The sequence below is a fragment of the Aedes albopictus genome, chromosome 1 (genome assembly GCF_035046485.1).
Source record: "Aedes albopictus strain Foshan chromosome 1, AalbF5, whole genome shotgun sequence".
Taxonomy (NCBI): domain Eukaryota; kingdom Metazoa; phylum Arthropoda; class Insecta; order Diptera; family Culicidae; genus Aedes; species Aedes albopictus.
Window position 1 is genome coordinate 58,247,748 of NC_085136.1, and position 21,334 is coordinate 58,269,081.

General features: G+C 40.3%; 2 protein-coding genes and 3 long non-coding RNA genes across 5 annotated transcripts; 1 reads left to right on the top strand and 4 right to left on the bottom strand.

Moving 5' to 3' along the window:
• The first annotated feature begins 269 nt into the window (after nt 1–269).
• On the top strand, nt 270–1,264 carry LOC115256478 (uncharacterized). The gene is made up of 2 exons (XR_003892646.2): nt 270–430; nt 503–1,264. It is a non-coding gene; the product is annotated as an uncharacterized LOC115256478 (long non-coding RNA).
• A 5,415-nt stretch (nt 1,265–6,679) lies between these two features.
• Nucleotides 6,680–8,583, bottom strand: LOC115256490 (uncharacterized). The gene is made up of 3 exons (XR_003892647.2): nt 8,022–8,583; nt 7,761–7,937; nt 6,680–7,670 (listed from the first exon to the last, which is right to left on the bottom strand). It is a non-coding gene; the product is annotated as an uncharacterized LOC115256490 (long non-coding RNA).
• Nucleotides 8,584–12,128: 3,545 nt separating this feature from the next.
• LOC134284989 (uncharacterized) lies at nt 12,129–13,921 on the bottom strand. Its single transcript, XR_009996051.1, has 3 exons — nt 13,603–13,921; nt 13,215–13,283; nt 12,129–13,153 (listed from the first exon to the last, which is right to left on the bottom strand). It is a non-coding gene; the product is annotated as an uncharacterized LOC134284989 (long non-coding RNA).
• Nucleotides 13,922–16,340: 2,419 nt separating this feature from the next.
• On the bottom strand, nt 16,341–18,149 carry LOC134288427 (uncharacterized protein K02A2.6-like). The gene has a single exon (XM_062853270.1). The coding sequence runs from the start codon at nt 18,087–18,089 to the stop codon at nt 16,341–16,343; it is 1,749 nt and encodes a 582-aa protein (XP_062709254.1). The 5' UTR covers nt 18,090–18,149.
• Nucleotides 18,150–18,418: 269 nt separating this feature from the next.
• LOC134288428 (uncharacterized protein K02A2.6-like) lies at nt 18,419–20,610 on the bottom strand. Its single transcript, XM_062853281.1, has 2 exons — nt 18,629–20,610; nt 18,419–18,575 (listed from the first exon to the last, which is right to left on the bottom strand). Exons 1-2 carry the CDS (start codon nt 20,608–20,610, stop codon nt 18,419–18,421), a joined length of 2,139 nt encoding a protein of 712 aa, XP_062709265.1.
• Between the last annotated feature and the right edge of the window lie 724 nt (nt 20,611–21,334).

The window sequence follows — 21,334 nt, forward strand, 5'->3', positions numbered from 1 at the left end:
GTGGCATCATACAGAAATAGACACATAAGCAAACGTGTAAGGATACAGGCAATAATGGCTTTGAATCAGAGCCTTTGAAATACTGTAAGTAAAACGACACCTCGCTAATTCAGAAAGGCAGTAATATAGCTTCGATTATTTCTGATTAAACGCCAGAATCATTAAGAAACTATTTCATAGGTTTAATTGTGCTCATTCTGCACTTCGAATGAGGTGACGAAAGTCGAGTCGAATGCGTCACCCGATTCCCGTAGTCGAACAGTAGTGAACACCGATGAACTCTCACCGCATTCTCATAGTCGATTTTGATCGACAAACGTCGCTTTCAAGTGACGTTTGCGGGTGAGAAGAGTCGCAACCTCAACAGGTGTCGAGAGCGCACTCGAATCAAGTTAAGCCTAGAGTTAAACGCAAATGAATGGAATGGTCGGTAAGTATTTTTGTAAACTAGGCTTAATTTAGTTATTTCCTCGATATTGAAGTATATTTCATGTGTTTTTAGATGGAACGGTACATCGTCCAACCGACTGTCGGCGGGCGCATCCAGTAGGTTCCAGTTAAACTCCATGCAGCCCCTGCTCATCCCAACACCGCGAAAAAAATTTCGTTAACGTTGATTATTCTACGCCCAGTTCACAGCGGAAATTCGAAAGAAACTTCAGGAATCGCCGTAGGTTCTAGAGCGATCGCTCAACGAACGACACCGGAATATTTAGTAGAAGTGAACTCAGCGCCTTGGTGCGAACTTCATACTCCACCGCTTCCCAAACCATTTCAATGCATTGGCCGGCCAGGAGGTGACCGAGAGGAGCAGGCCCGTTCTGCACCGAACAGCTTCCGGCAGGAACTGGAACGGAAACTTGGATTTCGGTAACATGTTCAGCGACAGGATCATACGGACGGAACCACCCCAAACGGAGATCTTGATGATCGTGCCAAGGAGCAAATGGAAGGCGTTTGCCTGATGAATTATTCGGGATTGAAGGAGGATGTGTGTCCGCAAGGCATGGACGGAAGGAGAGTTGCAAAAATTGAGCCTGCTTGTGTAATCGTGGACTTGAATGTACTGCGAGTGTCGTTATAGAAGCATCCGCTTGTGAAAACATGAGATTCAACTGAGCTGAAAAGTATTTAGACAAATAAATAGAAACTGGAAACAAAAAACATATCGCTCATAGAGATTTAATCTTTAGTTTGTTTAGTTTTCTGTGTAATATTTGAAAGGCTTATGATGATCCAAAATAAACTATTTAGGGACTATGTATTTTGCTACCGGATATATTCCATAATTGCTTTATAAAATGTTAATGCAATATAATTTAAAACAAAAGTTTAATAGTTTAATGGTTTAAATTTCATCAGGGATTTTTCTCATAGCCACAAAGTCATATGGTTGTGATGTTTCCTAGTATTTTTCATTTTTCTTTTGGGCTTATTACAGGGAATTTCGCTCTGCATTCCTGCTTTATGAGTTCGTTTAAATTAAAAAAATCTTGACTGAGACGCTAGTAAAAAAAACTTGAGATACTAATTAAGCATGGGGACCTGAGATGTGAAAAATAGATGCCGTTCATACAATAATTCCGGAATACTCCAAAGATAACTCCAATATTTTGTGGAAAAATTCCTGACTTATTAATAAATCCAGACTACCAATGCTTGCTGAACCTGAAGAGAAGCTGGGAGATTGTCTTTGCCAGAAACGTGTGTAGTAAAAGTTTCCGAACATCTGATTGTGGAAGCTGAAAACCACTTATCTACATCACGACAAGCTGGGCATACTTGTGCATATCAGCAAATGGACTTCGAAAATATGTTCATTAAAAGTGTGCGTAAATCTTTAATAAATTAAATCAATTATTATTTTTTATGAGACTTTACCACAATGCGGCCTCTGCAAATCAATAATTGAACATATCCTCAACAATAACAAATTTGAAGATTTATTCTTCCAATTTGTTATTGTTGAGGATATGTTTTGAAAAAATACTTTGCGGAACAGGAGATCAGAACGTCAAAACCAGTCATCTGTTAGTCCTATGGTATTCCGAGCATTCTGAAGATTTGATATGTTTTTTTTTTATTAGGTCCTAATCTGCCGGTGGACGCATAATTGTCCCATGTACAAAAACAAACAATCGAGAAAATCGCATCCAAAGTTCTTAGATTTTTTTGTTAAAATTATTTCTAGGGATTTTTGTATGTTCTACAAAGTTATTCTTTGTGACGAAATAATCTTCTTTTTATTTTTTCTTCTTCTTGGAATAACGTTTCAACTGAAACAAAGCCTGCATCTCAACCAGCAACTATATGTATTGCTGGGAGTCCTCCAAGTATTCTTGATCTAGCAATCTCTGCTGTAGCTTCTCCATGGATTCCTTCAGAAATTCATCTAGAGATTTTTCCAGGGGATTCACCAGAAATTCCCTAGATATTCTTCCATATTGTTCATTTGAAGCATATTAAACATATAGAGGAATCCCAGCAAGAATTTCTAGTGGTAATACCAGAAGAAATCTTTAAGGACAGGCTTGTTAGAATCCCAAAATGGCCGCCACAATGGCCGACTTTGGCACCTACTCACGATTTTGAGGGCACAAATCTCTTCGTAAACAAAACCATCACACCTGATCTTCTTATTTTAAGCTTATTACGAGTGAGCAAGAATAGAATAATGAAATACACTGTTGTGTGAAGTTTGCTTCTTGAGATTTGTGCGTTTGAAGTAATGATGCACTGTTGAAGCGGGATTTCAAGACGTTTGTCCTTAATGAATCCTTGGAGAAATTCCTGTAAGAATCCCAAGAGGAGTTCCTGGAGAAATCCTTGGAAACATCTCTGGATGATCCACAGGAGGAACGTTCGGAGGAACCTCAGAAGGAATTTCTGGAGTAATCCATGTAGAAATCCTTTGAGGTGTTACAAGAAGAATTTCTGGATAAAACGCAGCAGGCATTCGTGAATGGTTCCCGAGGGCAACATCATAGGCGAAACTACTGGGGGTGCCAGGCACCCCCTAGAATTTAAATGCATTGCTGTGAGATATGGGGCGATGAATGATGAATGGATTAACTAATGAATATTTGTTTGTGGTGCACCCCTGGAAAAAAATCCGTAGTTTCGCCCATGGGCAACATCTGAAGGAATTCTTGGAGAAATCACTGGAGAAGTTATTGCGGATTTTTTTCAAAAAAACCTGAAGCAATTCTCGAAGAAATCCTTGGAGAAATCCCTTGATAAATCACAGGAATACCCTGATGAATTCAGGAATACCCTGAATGAATTTCAAGTGGTCTCCCTGGATAAATTCCTGGAACTTTTCGGCAATCTCAACAGGAATATCTATAGAACCTCTTCAGGTACTCTTGGAGGAATACCCAGATAAATCTTTCCTCCAGAGATTTTTAAAAGGATTCCGATGGGGATGAACCAGCCTCGGGCTGAAAATCCCTATAATAAAGAGTAAATAATAATTTATAAGGATTAAAATAGAAATTAATCTAGTGATTCCTTCTGAGATTTCTTCAAGGATTCCTTTAGGAAGTTTTCCAGGAATTCATGGTGAGATTTCTCAAACATTTCTAGCTAGGATTGCTCCAGTAATTGCTCTTGGAAGTCCTCCGGAAAATTCCTGAAGAATTTCCAGCAGGAATTGTCTGAGGAGTCCCAGAAAAAACCCACCATGAAGGTTCTATTAGAAATCTAAATAAATCCCAACAGTATTCCTGAACAATCACAATTAGAATTACTTAAAGAATCTCAAGTCGATTTTCAAAAGGAATTACTAGGAAACTTCTTGGATGCAAGGCGTGTTAGTACCCAAAAAGGGTGATCTGATTTTATGCGATAATTGACGGACATCATGTTTGTGTATCGTTCTCGAAGTCCTCTGCAAAATGATCCTTAACCGGATACAGAAGAACATTGACCCAACTCTCCGACGGCAGCAAGCAGGATTCCGTGCCGGACGATCCTATGTGGACCATATTTGTGCTAATTCTGCACGGCAAGTGACTCGATTCGACAATTCTTCGGGAATTCTTGCCGAGATTTCTCAATCATTTTCATCAGGAATATCTCCTATTCTCTACGAGGCACAATGGTCGGAAAAAGATAAAGTTCGGCCAAAACCCTTTTTATTTGTTTAATCGAAATTATAGGTTGTCTAGATGTGATATATAGTAATTTTAGTGTTTATAAAGGGGTATTCAAAAATTACGTAACTTCAATAATTTCAAAAACGGTAAAAATCAGCAAACCCCACATTTTTGCGTTTTTTTTTGTTAGAAAATCAATTTGAATTTAATTAAACGATCATCTTTCGATCGAATCCAATCAAGTTTGTTCAAAACGTGTAAAAAATGTGGGAAGATAAATTTTATTTCAGTCAAAAATGGAAAAATAACGTAAAACATATGAAAAAACACGACTTTTTTAAATAGCTCTAATTTGAAAAACTGCAAATTTCTGCAAAAAGTTTAAACGTTTTTATGCAGCCCTAAGCATGATGTTTAAGATGTACTATTCGAAATTGCGGCGACACGTGACGACACGAACCGTTTTTTAACTTAAAAATTACCAAAATTCCTAAGGTACAATATACGAAAATTTGAAAAGTTTTGTGACTTATTAATTTTGCACCATATGTGCATTCAAACAGTCCAATAACAAGCTTTCATATGCTGGATAACATAAAACATATATTCCATTCTCAAAATATTATTATTGCACTTTTTTCGAATAATTCATTTTTCAATTTTATGACTTAGGCCACTTTGGCAGTGAAAATGTCATTGAAATACAAAAGCTGGTATGCTTTTAATTAAGAATCATAAAACTACAATACATTATCTTTGTTATAAGGAGAAAAAAACTTTAAAAATATCAATTCTGTTTTTTGAGAGTTTTGGCCGCCCCTTTGTATGAAGCCCGACCAATGTGCGAGGTCCTCCAGGAATTGCTGAAGGATTCCCTGCAGTATTGCATGGGAAACTCAGAAAAAAATCCAGGAGGATTCCTAGCAGAAATGTCTAATGGAATCGCAGTAGCAGTCCTGGAATAATCCCAGCAGTAGTTCTTAAAATAATCTCAAGATGATTTCCAGTAGGAATACTAAACTATTTACAATTAATTACAGCCGGATTGCTGGAGGAATCCCAGCAAGAAATTCTAGTGTTATTTCCAGGAGAGATCTTGGATGAATATTCGAAGAAATTTCTGGAGGAATCCCAAGAGGAATTCCTGGAGGAATCCTTAGAATAATCTCTGGAGGAACCACAGGAGATATTTCTATAGGAATTCATGAAGAAATTTCTTAATGTGTCTCAAGAAGAATTTCTGGAGGAATCCCAACATGTATTCCTGGAGGATTTTCGAGAGCAATATTTGAAGGTATCCTTGGAGAAATTATTACAGGAATTGTTGGAAAAATTCCCGGAAGAAATTCATGACGAAATTCTTGGAGAAATCTCTGGTTGAATCACAGGAGGAATTCCGTGAGGAACTTCAAGTGGACTGCAAAACGGTGAGTCGATTAGGAGAGCGTCTAACATAGCTCTGGTCCTCACAACTCCCTACCTCATGCTTCCACGGGTCAATCGAAAAGATCCTGGACCGACCGACCGTCATCCCCAGCAGGGTCATGCTGGATACCCACGCCTTTACAGCTGTGGCTATATGGGCCCTGTTACTATGAGTACACCACACAAAATAACAATCTGTACAAACTACATTATTTTTAATTTTTTTTAACGTTTCAATAATTTGTAGCGAAAAAAAAATATACGGAAAAAAATCTGGAAAATAATGATTATCACTAGCAGTTATGTACACATAACATATCACTCAATGACTTTTAAAATTCTTATTTTGAATAGAAAAACCTCTATCCCGGGATTGGCCAAAAAACACCTACTTTTTGGTCGAACTTTGACGCTCTGTTTAAAATATCTTCAGAGGTTATAAAATTCCGTTCTCTGAAAAAACTACCTCTTTAATTAATTTAAATACATGCCCAATTAAAAAAATGCGAATTTTCAACTTTATGTATTTTTTATTTGCGTAATCGTTCATTGAAAACGAATAAAAAAGAGTTCCTCGAAAAATGGGCTTTTTTTATTTTTAACAATTGCACTAAACTGCGGAGAAAATTTTTCTTGATGACAATGATTTTTCTATATCATGGGCATTCTGGAAAAGAATATATTTGCGCAAAAATAAAAGAAAATTTTTAATATTCTCCCACTGTTTTCGCAATTTCAAATTTTTAGGAGGTGTCCAAAATTTTAAAAACATATGTGCAATCTTTGAGATAAAAGTTCTAGTTAAATGAATATTTTTTGAAATTCAAAACTGCCATTCTTATTTAAAAGATATTTATAGTATCTCCAAAAATAAAGTTATGTTTATTTCGAACAAATTACTTTTTAGGCAGTTGTGAACGTTTATAGTTAATTTCCGATACAGTCCTTATGAGGCCTTTATGAATCATAGAAGGTACTTTTGGAGGAAACCCAGGTACTTCTTGAGCATCCTAGAAGGAACTTCTGCTGAATTCACAGAAGGTACTCCTGAAAGCACTGCTGAGTGCTGGGGGAATCCCAGAAGACATTTGAAAGTTTTAGGAGGAATCCCGGAAGGAATTTCAGGAAGAATCCCAGAAGGAACTTCTACTGGAAACCCAGCCAGAACATACTCCTGGACGAAGCCTAGAACGAACTTCTGGAGGAATCCCTCAGCTATGTAACTCCTTAAAGAATCGTACAAGCAACTCCTGGAGGAATCCTAGAAGGAAGCCGATAATAAACTTCAGCAGGAATCCCTGAAGGGTACAAACTTCTGAAGAAATTTCCAAAGACACTTTTTACGAATTCCAAAGAGAACTTCATGGAGAATTTCAGAATGATCTTCTTGGGGTATACCAGACGGAATTTGTTGAGGAATCTCAGAAAAAAAGCTCCTGGAGGAATACCGGAAAGATTTTCTAGAAGAACCCCAATAAGAACTTCTGGAGGAATCCTAGAAAAAAAAACACCGAATGCGCCGAGAAGGTCCGAAAGTTTTGATCAAGAATAATTTATTTTCATTAACACTAATATGTATCTTTTTTGTATGTTTCATGATTACAAAGCAGCCGTAGCAGTACAAGTAGCTCCGATACCTGTATGCGGTAAACACGTGGGTATTTTCCGAGACCATGCTGAAAGTGACGGTTTCAATCTCCGGTCAGTCTTGGATATTTTCATAATGCAAATGGTTTTGACTCTCTGGTGTTGCTGCTACTGATGATGTGATGATTGTTTACGAGCTGGTGCTGATGGTGGAACTGCTGTGGTTGGCCCTGCAGCTGGGCCAAAACCTGTGTGTTGTCGTTGTTGCTGCAGAATCTAAGGAATCTGCTGGATCACCATCTGCTGAGGAATTTGCTTCTTTAGGGTGGGATTCCCCCGCTTTGGAAATCGGAAGGGCATTGATCGACATGGAGGCATTGTTGTGCTTGCTGCCCACCGTTGGAGTTGATTCCATTGTGGAGGAATCATCCGACGATTCGGTTCCCTCGCTTTCCGACTAGATGAGATCGGTTTTTTCGTACTCAGCCGGTCCCACAGGAGACAGGAACAATTAATCTCGGTCACCTTCAGCAGTCGTCGCTGACTGGTTCGCAAGTTTCCCTGAAATAAGTCGTTCTCATTCAGTTTCATTCAACAGATAGCAAAGGACCCTCCTGTCCTAACCTGTAAAAAAAACTGAGGGGTGCTCACCTTGCTCCGTCGTAGGATAGGTCCTCGAATGTTGATGACGACGTAGCTAACCGAGCTACTGCTACTGGTCAACTTAGTTCTAGCCGTGTATACGACGACGGAAGTGGCTGAGCAAAAATGCGTTGCCAGAGTCGCCGTTGCGGCTATCGATGCCGAACCGATGGATTGTGGGGTGGTCTGTGGAAGTTGAAAAACATCACAATACTTTTACTGTGTTTTGGATGAGTTGGAGAAATTGTTTTCTAGTGGTTTAAAACATACCTTACTGCGCCGAGGAAACCTAAGAAACAGTCTCCGGATTCAAATCCAGCTTGACGTAAAATCCGCGTAACCACGATTAAAAAAAATATTTTGTTTGAAGAAGTTTTTTCAATTTTTGGAAGGAGGAAAATCAACTCAAGAGAAATCGGGCATGTTTATATAAGGGCCAAACGTTGGATATGTTTGCGTTACCAAAATGTTAAAAATACACATTTTAAACTACTATATCATGCTTTCTAATTTTAAATCATTACATACAACTTTTGTTTAAGGTCATAACTTGATGTAAGTAGATGAAATATTACAAATTGACGAGATAAAACGATATATACAAATTGTGTTTTTTTAATACGCCATAATCAAAGCGTATTCTTGATGCGCCACCGGTTTGACAGTTCTGCGAATGAACATCGCATTTGTTTTGGTTCATTTCGTTTCTCGCTACAAAAGTGAACCTCTCACCTCACTCGAGTCGACAACCGGAATCGAGTGAGAAGAGTCATGTGACTCCGAGGTGAGAATTGTCGAATAGAGTCATTCGACGTGCAGAATGAGCACAAATATAAGGAGTTTGATTTAAAAAGTAGATAAGTAATGCGTCACCTCGCAACTTCAGAGGACTTGGTGATCCAGTTTGGCTTATTTCGGATTTAACTCTAGAATAATTTCAAAGTATTTATATAAAGATTTCTAGTCAAAAAGTAGAAAGTTAATGCGTCACCTCGCAACATCAGAGGACTTGGTGATCCAGTTTGGCTTTTTTCGGATTTAACTCTAGAATAATTTCAAAGTATTTATATAAAGAGTTCTAGTCAAAAAGTAGAAAGTTAATGCGTCACCTCGCAACATCAGAGGACTTGGTGATCCAGTTTGGCTTATTTCGGATTTAACTCTAGAATAATTTCAAAGTATTTATATAAAGATTTCTAGTCAAAAAGTAGAAAGTTAATGCATCACCTCGCAACATCAGAGGACTTGGTGATCCAGTTTGGCTTATTTCTGATTAAATGTCAGAATAATTTAGAAACTATTTTGTAAGTTTCAATATGAAGAGTTTGATTCAAAAAGTAGATAAGTAATGCGTCACCTCGCAACTTCAGAGGACTTGGTGATCCAGTTTGGCTTATTTCGGATTTAACTCTAGAATAATTTCAAAGTATTTATATAAAGATTTCTAGTCAAAAAGTAGAAAGTTAATGCGTCACCTCGCAACTTCAGAGGACTTGGTGATCCAGTTTGGATTATTTCTGATTAAATGCCAGAATAATTTAGAAACTATTTTGTAAGTATGAAGAGTTTGATTTAAAAATTAGATAAGTAATGCGCCACCTCGCAACTTCAGAGGACTTGGTGATCCAGTTTAGTTTATTTCGGATTAAAATCTAGAATAATTTCAAAGTATTTATATAAAGAGTTTTAGTTAAAAAGTAGATAAGTAATGCGTCACCTCGCAACTTCAGAGGACTTGGTGATCCAGTTTGGCTTATTTCTGTTTAAATGTCAGAATAATTTAGAAACTATTTTGTAAGTTTCAATATGAAGAGTTTGGTTTAAAAAGTAGATAAGTAATGCGTCACCTCGCAACTTCAGAGGACTTGGTGATCCAGTTTGGCTTATTTCTGATTAAATGTCAGAATAATTTAGAAACTACTTTGTAAGCTCAATATGAAGAGTTTGATTTAAAAAGTAGATAAGTAATGCGTCACCTCGCAACTTCAGAGGACTTGGTGATCCAGTTTGGCTTATTTCGGATTTAACTCTAGAATAATTTCAAAGTATTTATATAAAGATTTCTAGTCAAAAAGTAGAAAGTTAATGCGTCACCTCGCAACATCAGAGGACTTGGTGATCCAGTTTGGCTTATTTCGGATTTAACTCTAGAATAATTTCAAAGTATTTATATAAAGATTTCTAGTCAAAAAGTAGAAAGTTAATGCGTCACCTCGCAACATCAGAGGACTTGGTGATCCAGTTTGGCTTTTTTCGGATTTAACTCTAGAATAATTTCAAAGTATTTATATAAAGATTTCTAGTCAAAAAGTAGAAAGTTAATGCATCACCTCGCAACATCAGAGGACTTGGTGATCCAGTTTGGCTTATTTCTGATTAAATGTCAGAATAATTTAGAAACTATTTTGTAAGTTTCAATATGAAGAGTTTGATTCAAAAAGTAGATAAGTAATGCGTCACCTCGCAACTTCAGAGGACTTGGTGATCCAGTTTGGATTATTTCTGATTAAATGCCAGAATAATTTAGAAACTATTTTGTAAGTATGAAGAGTTTGATTTAAAAATTAGATAAGTAATGCGCCACCTCGCAACTTCAGAGGACTTGGTGATCCAGTTTAGTTTATTTCGGATTAAAATCTAGAATAATTTCAAAGTATTTATATAAAGAGTTTTAGTTAAAAAGTAGATAAGTAATGCGTCACCTCGCAACTTCAGAGGACTTGGTGATCCAGTTTGGCTTATTTCTGTTTAAATGTCAGAATAATTTAGAAACTATTTTGTAAGTTTCAATATGAAGAGTTTGGTTTAAAAAGTAGATAAGTAATGCGTCACCTCGCAACTTCAGAGGACTTGGTGATCCAGTTTGGCTTATTTCGGATTTAACTCTAGAATAATTTCAAAGTATTTATATAAAGATTTCTAGTCAAAAAGTAGAAAGGTAATGCGTCACCTCGCAACATCAGAGGACTTGGTGATCCAGTTTGGCTTATTTCTGATTAAATGTCAGAATAATTTAGAAACTACTTTGTAAGCTCAATATGAAGAGTTTGATTTAAAAAGTAGATAAGTAATGCGTCACCTCGCAACTTCAGAGGACTTGGTGATCCAGCTTGGCTTATTTCGGATTAAACTCTAGAATAATTTCAAAGTATTTATATAAAAAGTTCTAGTCAAAAAGTAGAAAGGTAATGCGTCACCTCGCAACTTCAGAGGACTAGAAGATCCAGTTTTGCTTATTTCTGATCAAATGCCAGAATAATTTGGAAACTATTTTGTAAGTTTCAATATGAAGAATTTGATTTAAAAAGTAGATAAGTAATGCGTCACCTCGCAAATTCATAGGACTTGGTGAAACTATTTTCAAAGTTTTAATATAAGAAGTTTTAGTCAAAAAGTAGAAAGGTAATGCAACTTCAAAGAACTTGGTGATCCAGCTTCGTTTATGTTTGATTAAATCATTGAATGACTTATAAAAGATTGAAAGTTTCAACTTTGGCAGACTAGGATTTTCGGGTGTTTTGTACAGCCCAGCAGAACAACCACACACCCCACACCGCAACCCCACCCAAAGTCTTTTTATTCCTGTAAATAAATACAATTATTAAGTTATATGTACATATTTAGTAAAATCATAATCCCTTCTTGCTAACGTTGACCTCAATTTAGATCTATGATTGGATCTATGATGGTGTTGAATATTGATCAATCTGCCAGAATAAACTGCAAGAAATGAAAAAAAAACAAATAAATATTACAATGAAAGTGCATCCACAACTTCTAACGTTTTTTAAACATAGTTAGGTATATTGTTATAACAAACTATAAAATACCGGTTAGAACCATACGCAATGCGCCATACTAGAAGCATACTTGGACATCTCAGCAAGCAACTCAGTCTATACTTTTTATCGTTATCCAAACCCCTGAAGAAATCTCTGAAAGAACACCTGGAGGAATTTCTCAAGGCACTTCTGGAGAAATTTCTAAAGTAACTTCTGGAGAACTCCTTTTTGGCTTTACTAACGCGATTTTTATCTCAAAGCCTGGAGAACTCCTCTAGGAATATACGAAAGAATGCTTGAAGGAAACCCAGTAATAACTAATGAAGGAATTCCCAAGGAACTGCTAGAGGATTCTCTGAAGGAACTGCTGAAGGATTCCCTGAATAAAGTCTTGAAGGAATCTCTGAAGGAACTCCTAGATACCCAAGCAACACACATGTTATAATAGAGTTACGACAGCGCAAGTTTTGGTTGTATAGAAGTTTATTTTACGCAATTCTAACATTGTGTTGAAATAACGTAAAATAAACTTCTATACAACCAAAACTTGCGCTGTCATAACTTTTATATAACATGTGTGTTACTTGGGTAAACCCCAGGGAGAATTTCTGGAGAAATCTTCGGAAGGAATCCCTAAAGAATCTCTGAAAGTACTCTGGAGGTAAGAAATACTAGATAAATCCTTGAAGGATATTCGAAAGCACCTCTAGAAACCCCTGGAAGAATTCCTGAAGGCATTTCTGGAGAAATCCCTGAAGTACATCTGGATAAATCCTTGATTGGCTCCTGATTGAATAGCTCAAGGAACCCCTGAGGGAATCCATGTATGAACTATTAAGCAAAATAAGTTCTTGGAATAATCTCTTAATGAACTTCTGGAGGAATCCCAGGAAGATTCTGAAGTACCTCATGAATGAAAATTCTGAAGCTCATGAAGTGAAATCCCTCAATTACTCCTGGAGGAAAAACTTCAAGATATCTCAGAAAGAAACTCTGAAGGAGTCGCTGGAAAATCCTTGAAGGATCAAGATCTTTTAGATGAATCTCAATCGATATCCTGAAGGAATTTCTAGAGGATTAGGCGAATGCCAGAATCGCTGGAGTAACTGGTTTCAAATTATATGACTTTATGTCATAACTGAATAGAACATAATTTCAAAAAATGTGAAATATAACTGAGTTATTTTAAAAGTTACCAGGATCCGTTTCATAGGTGACCCGCCTCCTTTCCTACTTTGTTGCTGTTATTGACTTCCACTGTTTCCATCCGATTAGAATGAACGTAATTCCTCGCGAGTCGCGACCGATCTTCTGAGGAGCATATCCATCGACAGGGTGTTCAAACTGAAGATCTAAAATGGGTTGTGAAGAGGATCCACCTTCCAGATGCAAGGTAATCTGTAGCAGAGATGCGACAGTTCTTATTCAGCCGGCAGGGAAGTTTCGATAAGAGAAACTGGTTGCTGCGTTTGGTCTTAGGTCTGGCCATCCGTTTCCTCCTGGATGGTGTCCTGTTTAAGATCTCACGTCGTACCGACGAGTCACCGCAACCGCAACGCGCTCGCTCCAACATCCAGCTCCTCCTTCTACATCGTGGAAGCTCTTTTGCAGGCCGTTCTTCTAAAACAAAAAAAAAAAACAATCAAAACTGCAGCGAATCAATCGTATAAAAAGTACAAACCTGTTACCTCCATCGAAAATCACGACGTTCCGTCGTCAGATTGAACGTACTCGCCGAGTAGTGGCCTTTCTGTTCTGCTCTTCTTCTTCTTCTTTTTTCTGGCCAACTAGCACCGTTCGGCGCCAGTTGTGTTTTACGTCGGCTGGGTCTAGGAGCTAAGCCTTAAATTCCGACGCCCCAGGGAGACAGCCACCACACCTGAGGACCCTACATATCGAACCCATCAACACATGGGGCCGGGACCTACGGCTTTACTTCCTATCCGAGGGAAGACGTGATCACGGATTTTATGTCTCAGAAAATCCCATCGGCGTCGACGGGAATTGAACCCCGACCGACTGGGGTGAGAGGCAACCACGCTTACCACTACACCACCGACGCCGACAACCTGTTCTGCTGATGTGGAATCGATCTTTTTTTTCAAAATCTGCTGTTTGACGTTTCAAAATGTAAATAAACATCCATAGAGTTCCCAGATGTTCTTCGTTTTCTGAGAGGTGAAAAAAAGATCACCATCTTTAGGGTTACCAAAAACTACTTCGCATGCCGGTTTTTATTTTGAAAAGTGGTGAAATTCTCGGTTTTTGAAAATTTGTAAGAAAATCAGGAGCACATATAAAAAAAATCTGAAAACGGCAATAATCATCAAAAGCAATTGTCTTTCGAAGAAAAATACAAAAAAGTGGGGTTAGGTCAGACGGGAATGGTCTATTAGGCGAAAACCCATAAGCTCTGGGATTCCTACAACACGGCCCGTGGCCCAGTCAACAAATTTGTCGAAAGCACCACACACTTAAATTATCACGTTATTGAGATACACACATATACGTTTGTACTTTTGCATGCAGTTTGTATGCACACTAGCGCCGCCCAGCGATGGATTTGCCAATGATTTAGTTCATCACTGGACAGCTCTTGACCATGCTAACAACTTTGCCGAAGATACCAACTTTTTATAAAGTAATATCGCAATAATATTTACAATCCCAACCCATTTTTATAAGGTACTTGCGTCTCCATCCAGCGACGGGTGGTGACGCCGCAGATGGCTGTTACCACTCTCTTCAACACGCAAAACGTGCAGTGATGCCAATTAAAGAAGTAAGAAACCATGCGAATAAAATGTCCATTGTTTCGAAATTTAATAACACCCTTAACTGAAGTGCAACTAAAAAGTTGTCTTCTAACGAAATGTTCACTCATACAGGGTGTTAGGTTCCTGAGTGCAAACTTTTTAGAGGGTGATAGAGGACCATAAATGGAGAAAAAAATTGTTCTACGCATATGGTCAAATCTCAACCGTTACGTAGTTATTGAACTTCCCATGTTTATGACTCTTATTGCCTTAACTGGCAATAACTTGAAAATGGTCAAACTTATCGAAGTTTTTTTACCCTTATTCGAAAGATTATTGAACTTTCTAACAAATGGCATCTTTGAATCGATTGGTTTAGTTAAATAACTAAGTTTTCTAGAGCAAAATAGCTAAAAATAGTGTATTTTTATTGGGTTTTGTCAATTATCTTTGAAACATGCGTAATAAATTAAAATTCTTTCTTTGGCAAAGTTGTGGCCCCTGTTACACTCTACAATTCGTTCTTTGACACAAAACTTCTATCTCTTATCGTTTTGTTGCAATTTTGATTTTAACATCGCATTTCAGGTCATAAATTTGCAACTGTCATGGAAAGCACTTTTTTGCGCATTGTGCCGCACATTTAAATCAAAATTGCAAGAAAACGATAAGAGCTAGAAGTTTGGTGTCGAAGAACGAATTGTAGAGTGTAACAGGGGCCACAACTTTGCCAAAGAAAGAATTTTAATTTATTACGCATGTTTCAAAGATAATTGACAAAACCCAATAAAAATACACTATTTTTAGCTATTTTGCTCTAGAAAACTTAGTTATTTAACTAAACCAATCGATTCAAAGATGCCATTTGTTAGAAAATTCAATAATCTTTCGAATAAGGGTAAAAAAACTACGATAAGTTTGACCATTTTCAAGTTATTGCCAGTTAAGGCAATAAGAGTCATAAACATGGGAAGTTCAATAACTACGTAACGGTTGAGATTTGACCATATGCGTAGAACAATTTTTTTCTCCATTTATGGTCCTCTATCACCCTTTAAAAAGTTTGCACTCAGGAACCTAACACCCTGTATATACACTAAATCTTCAGGGGGATGGGGGGAGGAGGGTGTGGTATGCGGATTTTTAGAGTTGCTTTAAAGTGCTTTTTTCTTCAAAAGTTTGAAAAGTTGGATTTCCCTATACTGAGAAATGAAAATTCCCATATAAAACTTCAAGTCAATTGCGGACTAGCTTTCCGGTTTTTTAGATTTTTTTTAATTTTTCAGGGCTTTATTTGGGTCCATTTGCAATTTTGCAAAAATCGACACGGCCTAATGTTCCATGTACCCATGGATGAATTAAGGAGGAATCTCTTAAGGAACCGCTTGAGCAACTTCTGAAGAAACTAATGGAACAACTTCTGAATTAATTATTTTCTGAAATAATTAAAAAAAATCTGAAGAAAAACTAAAATGCATTCCTAAAATAAATTCTGAAAAAACAGGAATATTTTAAGAATTTATAGATGGATTTTCTGAAGAAATTCCAGGAGGAATACCCGAAGAAACACTTGGAAACCCCTGGTGAAATACTTAACAAAACCTATTTATTTTTGAAAATAAAAAATCTGAAGAAATCCACTGCTAATATTCCAGTTGTAGGAAATCCTGAGGAATTTGTGAGAATATACATAGAGGAATATCCGGCGGAGTTTCTGATGAAAGCTCTGTGTGAATTTCTGCAGGAATCTTTGCAATAATGTCTTCCAGCCTTTCCGTAAGAATTCTTCTAAAAATCTCCGAAAGACTGCAGAAAAAAAAATCTGAAGGAATTTCGGGAGAATTTTCTAAGTTATTCTTACGAAATTCTTGCAGCAATTTCAGGATCTGAAATGTCTTGATGTTACGTTCCTTCTTTCTTGAAGAAAATGAAAAACTGTGCTTCTTGTTAGAGAGCTAATTTATTACAACTATTCTGTTTGGTGGCTTGTTAAGAAGTGACAATTAATTTTCATTTTGTTGATCTTCACCCATGGCAATGGGCATGGGCGACTACGATCTATATTTCGTCATGCACACGCTGGTGGCATAACATCTCCCCCTTTTAAAAGAGATCGTAGGGCGCAAGCCGAGCTGGTAGCCTGCGATATCTTCCTGGTCGAGCTGGTTCCGGCGAACCAATACTGGTGGGAACCTCGGGCTCATCACGTCCTGATTTCCATCGTCATCGTCAGCTGGAACATTTGCTGCGTCGGGAACCAGTTCTTCTAACGGATCTTCAAGAACCACTGGTGTTGGAACTTGGATTTGGAATTCGTCGAGGAGAAGTGCAAAAGGGAGTTGGTTGTTGGGTGTAAAAACGGCTGCACTTGCATCCGAGAACCGGTGGCGTAGCTGATTCGTATGTACTCGGATGAGGCGTCCGTTTTCGAGTAACACAGTATAGTCCACTGATCCCTTGCGTTCGATGACCTGTTCAGGAACCCATTCGGTTTTGTTTCGGCGATGTACTTGCGCGTACACCAGGTCGTCCGGATTGAAGGCTCTTTTGACCGCTCCGTGTCTTCGGTTGAACTGGTCGTTCTGCTTCTCGTTGACCAGGGTTGGACGCGGAGAACTCGGCTTCAAGAGATCCAGGGATGTCCGCATTTCTCGTCCTAGGAACAGGTGCGCAGGAGATTTACCATCCGGAGCGTTTCGGTTTGGTGTTGACCGGTAAACGGATAGGAACGTCTGAAGATGCTGGAACGTCACCGTCTTTTCCCCTTCGGCAAGTTTCTTCAATCCTCTCTTCAAGGTGTCGACGAAACGTTCTGCTTGTCCGTTCGATTGTGGGTGATACGGCGCTGTCGTCAGATGCTGGATACCATTTTCGTCACAGAAAAGCTTGAAACTGGCGCTGACGAACTGGGTACCATTGTCGGACACAAGAGTATGTGGGTTGCCATATCTTGCGAAAGTTTCTTGTAGCAGCTCCAGCGTCGCTGTGGTAGTGGTGCTACGGGTCCTGAAAATTTCCGGCCATTTTGAGTAGGCATCTACCACGACAAGGTAGAAGTAACCATCGACCGGTCCTGCGTAGTCGATATGAATCCTTTCCCATGGTTTCGTTGGTATCAGCCATGATGATAGGGTAGTCTTGCGGGGCAATTTTGCAGCAGCAGCACAGGAACGACACTGGCGCACAAACGATTCAACGTCCTTGTCGATGTGCGGCCAGTACACGAAACTTCTTGCGAGTGATTTCATCCGATCGATCCCGGGGTGTCCACGGTGGAGTTGCCGGATGATGCGTTTGCGGAACCGTTCAGGGACCACAACTCGATCGCCGAACATGATGCAGTCCTGGGTAACTTGAAGACCTTCTCTTCGCGAGTAGAATTGTCGTACAGCTGGAGTGTGGAGCTCGCTTGCCGTGCTCGGCCAGCCGTTACTGATGTGGTTGATTACCTCTTGGAGGACCGGGTCGTCTTGCGTTTCCTTGGCGATCATTTGTGCTGTGACAGGCAAATGGGAAGTAGAGTCGTCGAGGATTGCCTTCACGTCGGTTTCCGTCTGAAGAGCAGCGATAACGTATTCCTCGTCCGGTTTGCTGTGGCAGCTCATCAAGCGTGACAGCAGGTCAGCATGTCCAAAACTAGCCGTTGGAACGAACTGGATATCGAAGTCGTACAGCAACATCGTAAGCGCCCAGCGCTGGAGACGATTTGCCGTGTAGACGGGAATGCCTTTCTTGCTGCCGAAAATTTTGAGAAGGGGCTTGTGGTCGGTCTGTAGCACGAATCTGCGACCGAACATCATCTTGTGGAAACGGGTAACTGCAAACACCAACGCGAGCGCTTTCTTCTCGATTTGACCATAGTTTTCTTCCGCAGGTGTGAGTGACCTTGAAGCGTGAGCAGCGATGGCTTTGACGGAGCCATCGGGAAAACGATGTAGGATAACGGCACCCAAGCCGTCCTTGGAGGCGTCTCCAGCCACGATGATTTCCTTACTGGGATCGAAGTGCGTCAGCAAGAGATTGGAGACCAGGATGGACTTGAAACGGTCGAACGATTTTTGACACTCAGCAGTCCACTTCCAAGGAGCATCTTTCTTGAGTAGCCGATCGAGGGGTGCTCGGAGTTGCTTCATCTGTCCAACGAACCGTCCGTAGTAGTTAATCGCACCGAGGTACGACCGTAGTTGCGATACATTCGTTGGAGGTGCCATTTCGGAGATAGCGCTGGTTTTGGCTGGATCTGGGCGGAGACCATCCTTGTCGACGATGTGGCCCAGAAACTTGATCTGCGGCAGGGAGAAACGACACTTTTCGATGCGGAGATGAAAACCATACTCACGAATTCGCTGCAGCACAGCGTGAAGCCTGAGGTCGTGCTCTTCTTGAGTCCTTCCAGCGATTAGGATGTCGTCCAGGTAAGGCTTGACACCAGGAATGCCGGCAACCATGCTGTCGATGATCCTCTGGAACGCTCCAGGAGCCGATTTCACACCGGGCGGCAAACGGTTGTACTGGAAAACCCTTGTGCGTGTTTATCGTGAGCAGTCGTCGTGATGATTCCTCTACTTCGACCTGGAGATATGCGTCCGATAGGTCGATGCAGGAGAAGTAACGGCAGCCGGCTAGTTCAGCAAAAATGTCGTCCGGATGCGGTAGCGGATGGCGATCCGACTCGAGTGCGTCGTTGAGACCCGTGGAGTAGTCACCACAGATACGTACGGAGACATCGGACTTGCGAACCACGACTATGGGAGCAGCCCAATCGGAGAACTGGACTGGCGAAATGATGCTGTTATCTTGAAGTCTCTGCAGCTCAGCATCAACTTTCGGGAGGGCAGCGTAGGCAACCGGTCTCTTGGGGCAGTACAAAGGGCGTGCGTCTGGCTTCGGATAGAGTGTTACCTTCGCTTTCGAGCAGCATCCGAGCGTGGACTGGAACACTTCAGGAAACTTGGCTTGACGCTTCTGCATCGTTGCGTTCGAGTTTTGCTGGATGTTGTTGACCAACGAGCTGAATGGAACCGACCAGAGATCGAACTGATCGATTGTTTCGATTCCGAGTACGTTGAGATCCGGATTGCTCGTGACGAAAATGCGGCCAGATTTTGTCACGTCTTGAACGGTGATTTCGGCGTTGAACTCACCTAGTATCCCGATGCTGTCACCAGAGGCACTCACGGCGTCGACTTCCGATGGATTGATGACAGGCTTGCCCACGGATTTCCAAGTGCGCTTGGAAATAATGGTGATGTCGGAGGCACAATCGAGCTGCAACGTTGCGGGCGAACCGTTGATTTCGATCTTGACATACTTCCGCTTCTTCGTGAGGTCAACTCGCTTAACCGAGATACCTTTGGACTTTACGACGTCTTTAGGTTTCGGTTTGTCGACCTGCTTTGATGACTTCTTTTCGGATGAGGAGCAGTAGCCTTCCTTGTGGCCCTTCCGCTTGCACTTTGTACAGGTATGGGACTGGTAGGGACACTCCTTGACGTAGTGTAGATCCCCACAGAACCAGCAAGGTGTTTTCGGTGACTGCGACTTCTTCTCCTTCCGACTTGAAGTACGATGATGGCGAGAAATTGCGTGAACGTTTGACTTGTCCCCGCAGCCTTTCTCGATCATCTGGGTGTCTTGCTTGAGGTTGATGATGCGGTTGCACTCCTCAACCAGGTTTTCAAGCTTGAGAGTGGCACCGTCGGCGGGCGGCGCGTTTTCTTCAGCTTCCAACTTTCCGATCAGTCTGGTCCGGATGTCCGAATCGCGCGGTGACTGAAGACCGCATACGAACCTGAGAGTCTTGAATTGGTCGCTGGACAGTTTTTCCATCTGGAACGCTTCACAGTGCTTGTTGACCGACGCGGCGTATGACGAAAAATCATCGGCGTCGTTCTTCACGTATTGAAGACACTGGTACCGAGCGTTGAAGAGGGACTTTTGGCGTCCGAACAGCTTCTTCAGCTTCTTCACGGTGTCTTCGAATCCAAAATCCCGCGGATGGTTCGGCAAAACGCTGTTCACGTAGCGTTCGTGGAACTGCGTGCCGATTTTCCGCAGAAGCAGCCTGACCTTCGCCTTGTCGTCCAAATGCTTACCGTCCTCCTTGAACACGTCCTCGTACCGAGCGTACCACGAATCGAAAAAGATGCCGCCGTCCGGATCGTATTGGAACTCGTCGATTCCGGTGGAGAGTGACTCGATGATCTTCTCGCTTCCAGCTTGATTGGCGTTACCCTGCTGGAGAGCTGCAATCTGCTGCTGCTGGGTTGCGATGAGATCCGTCAGCCGGAGAATCGCTTGCTTCAGATCGGCGTCGGCCATTCTTGATTCTTGAGTGGGTTGAGGGCTTCAGTGGTGGAACGGAATTTGTCTTGATGCTTGGCAGGAACAGGGCTTGAATTCGCTTCCGGGATACAGGAACTTTTCCTCGTCGCCAACTTTTGTTACGTTCCTTCTTTCTTGAAGAAAATGAAAAACTGTGCTTCTTGTTAGAGAGCTAATTTATTACAACTATTCTGTTTGGTGGCTTGTTAAGAAGTGACAATTAATTTTCATTTTGTTGATCTTCACCCATGGCAATGGGCATGGGCGACTACGATCTATATTTCGTCATGCACACGCTGGTGGCATAACACTTGAAGGAGTATCTTATGAAACAATCTTGGGAATTTCCTTGATAACCTCTAATAGGAGTTCTGAGTTTCTCATTCTTAATGCGTCCGTGAATCATTTTCTAAAAAAAATACAAGAAATATTTTTGAAAAAGTTCATGGAAGGGTTTCTAGACGAATGCTATAAACAAATTCTGATTCCTCCACAAAAAAGTCTGAAGAAATTCGTAGATATATTTCTGAAACAATCTATGCAATATATTTTGGAAGGAATCAAGTATTTTCTGAAGGATCCATGCAACATTTTAAGAAGACTTTTTTAATGGGTTCTTGGAGAAATTTCTGGAGGTCAATCTAAAGGAATTCCTAGAACATTTTGTGAAAGAATTTCTGACTGAATTTCTTTAGGATTACCTGGATGATTTTTTGAATTA

Coding starts and splice junctions, on each gene's coding strand:
- LOC134288427 (XM_062853270.1), bottom strand. CDS start 18,089: ATGATGTTCGGTCGCAGATTCGTGCTACAGACCGACCACAAGCCCCTT.
- LOC134288428 (XM_062853281.1), bottom strand. CDS start 20,610: ATGGCCGACGCCGATCTGAAGCAAGCGATTCTCCGGCTGACGGATCTC. Junction 18,576..18,628: donor CGCTGTGCTGCAGCGAATTC/GTGAGTATGGTT, acceptor TCCCTGCCGCAG/ATCAAGTTTCTGGGCCACAT.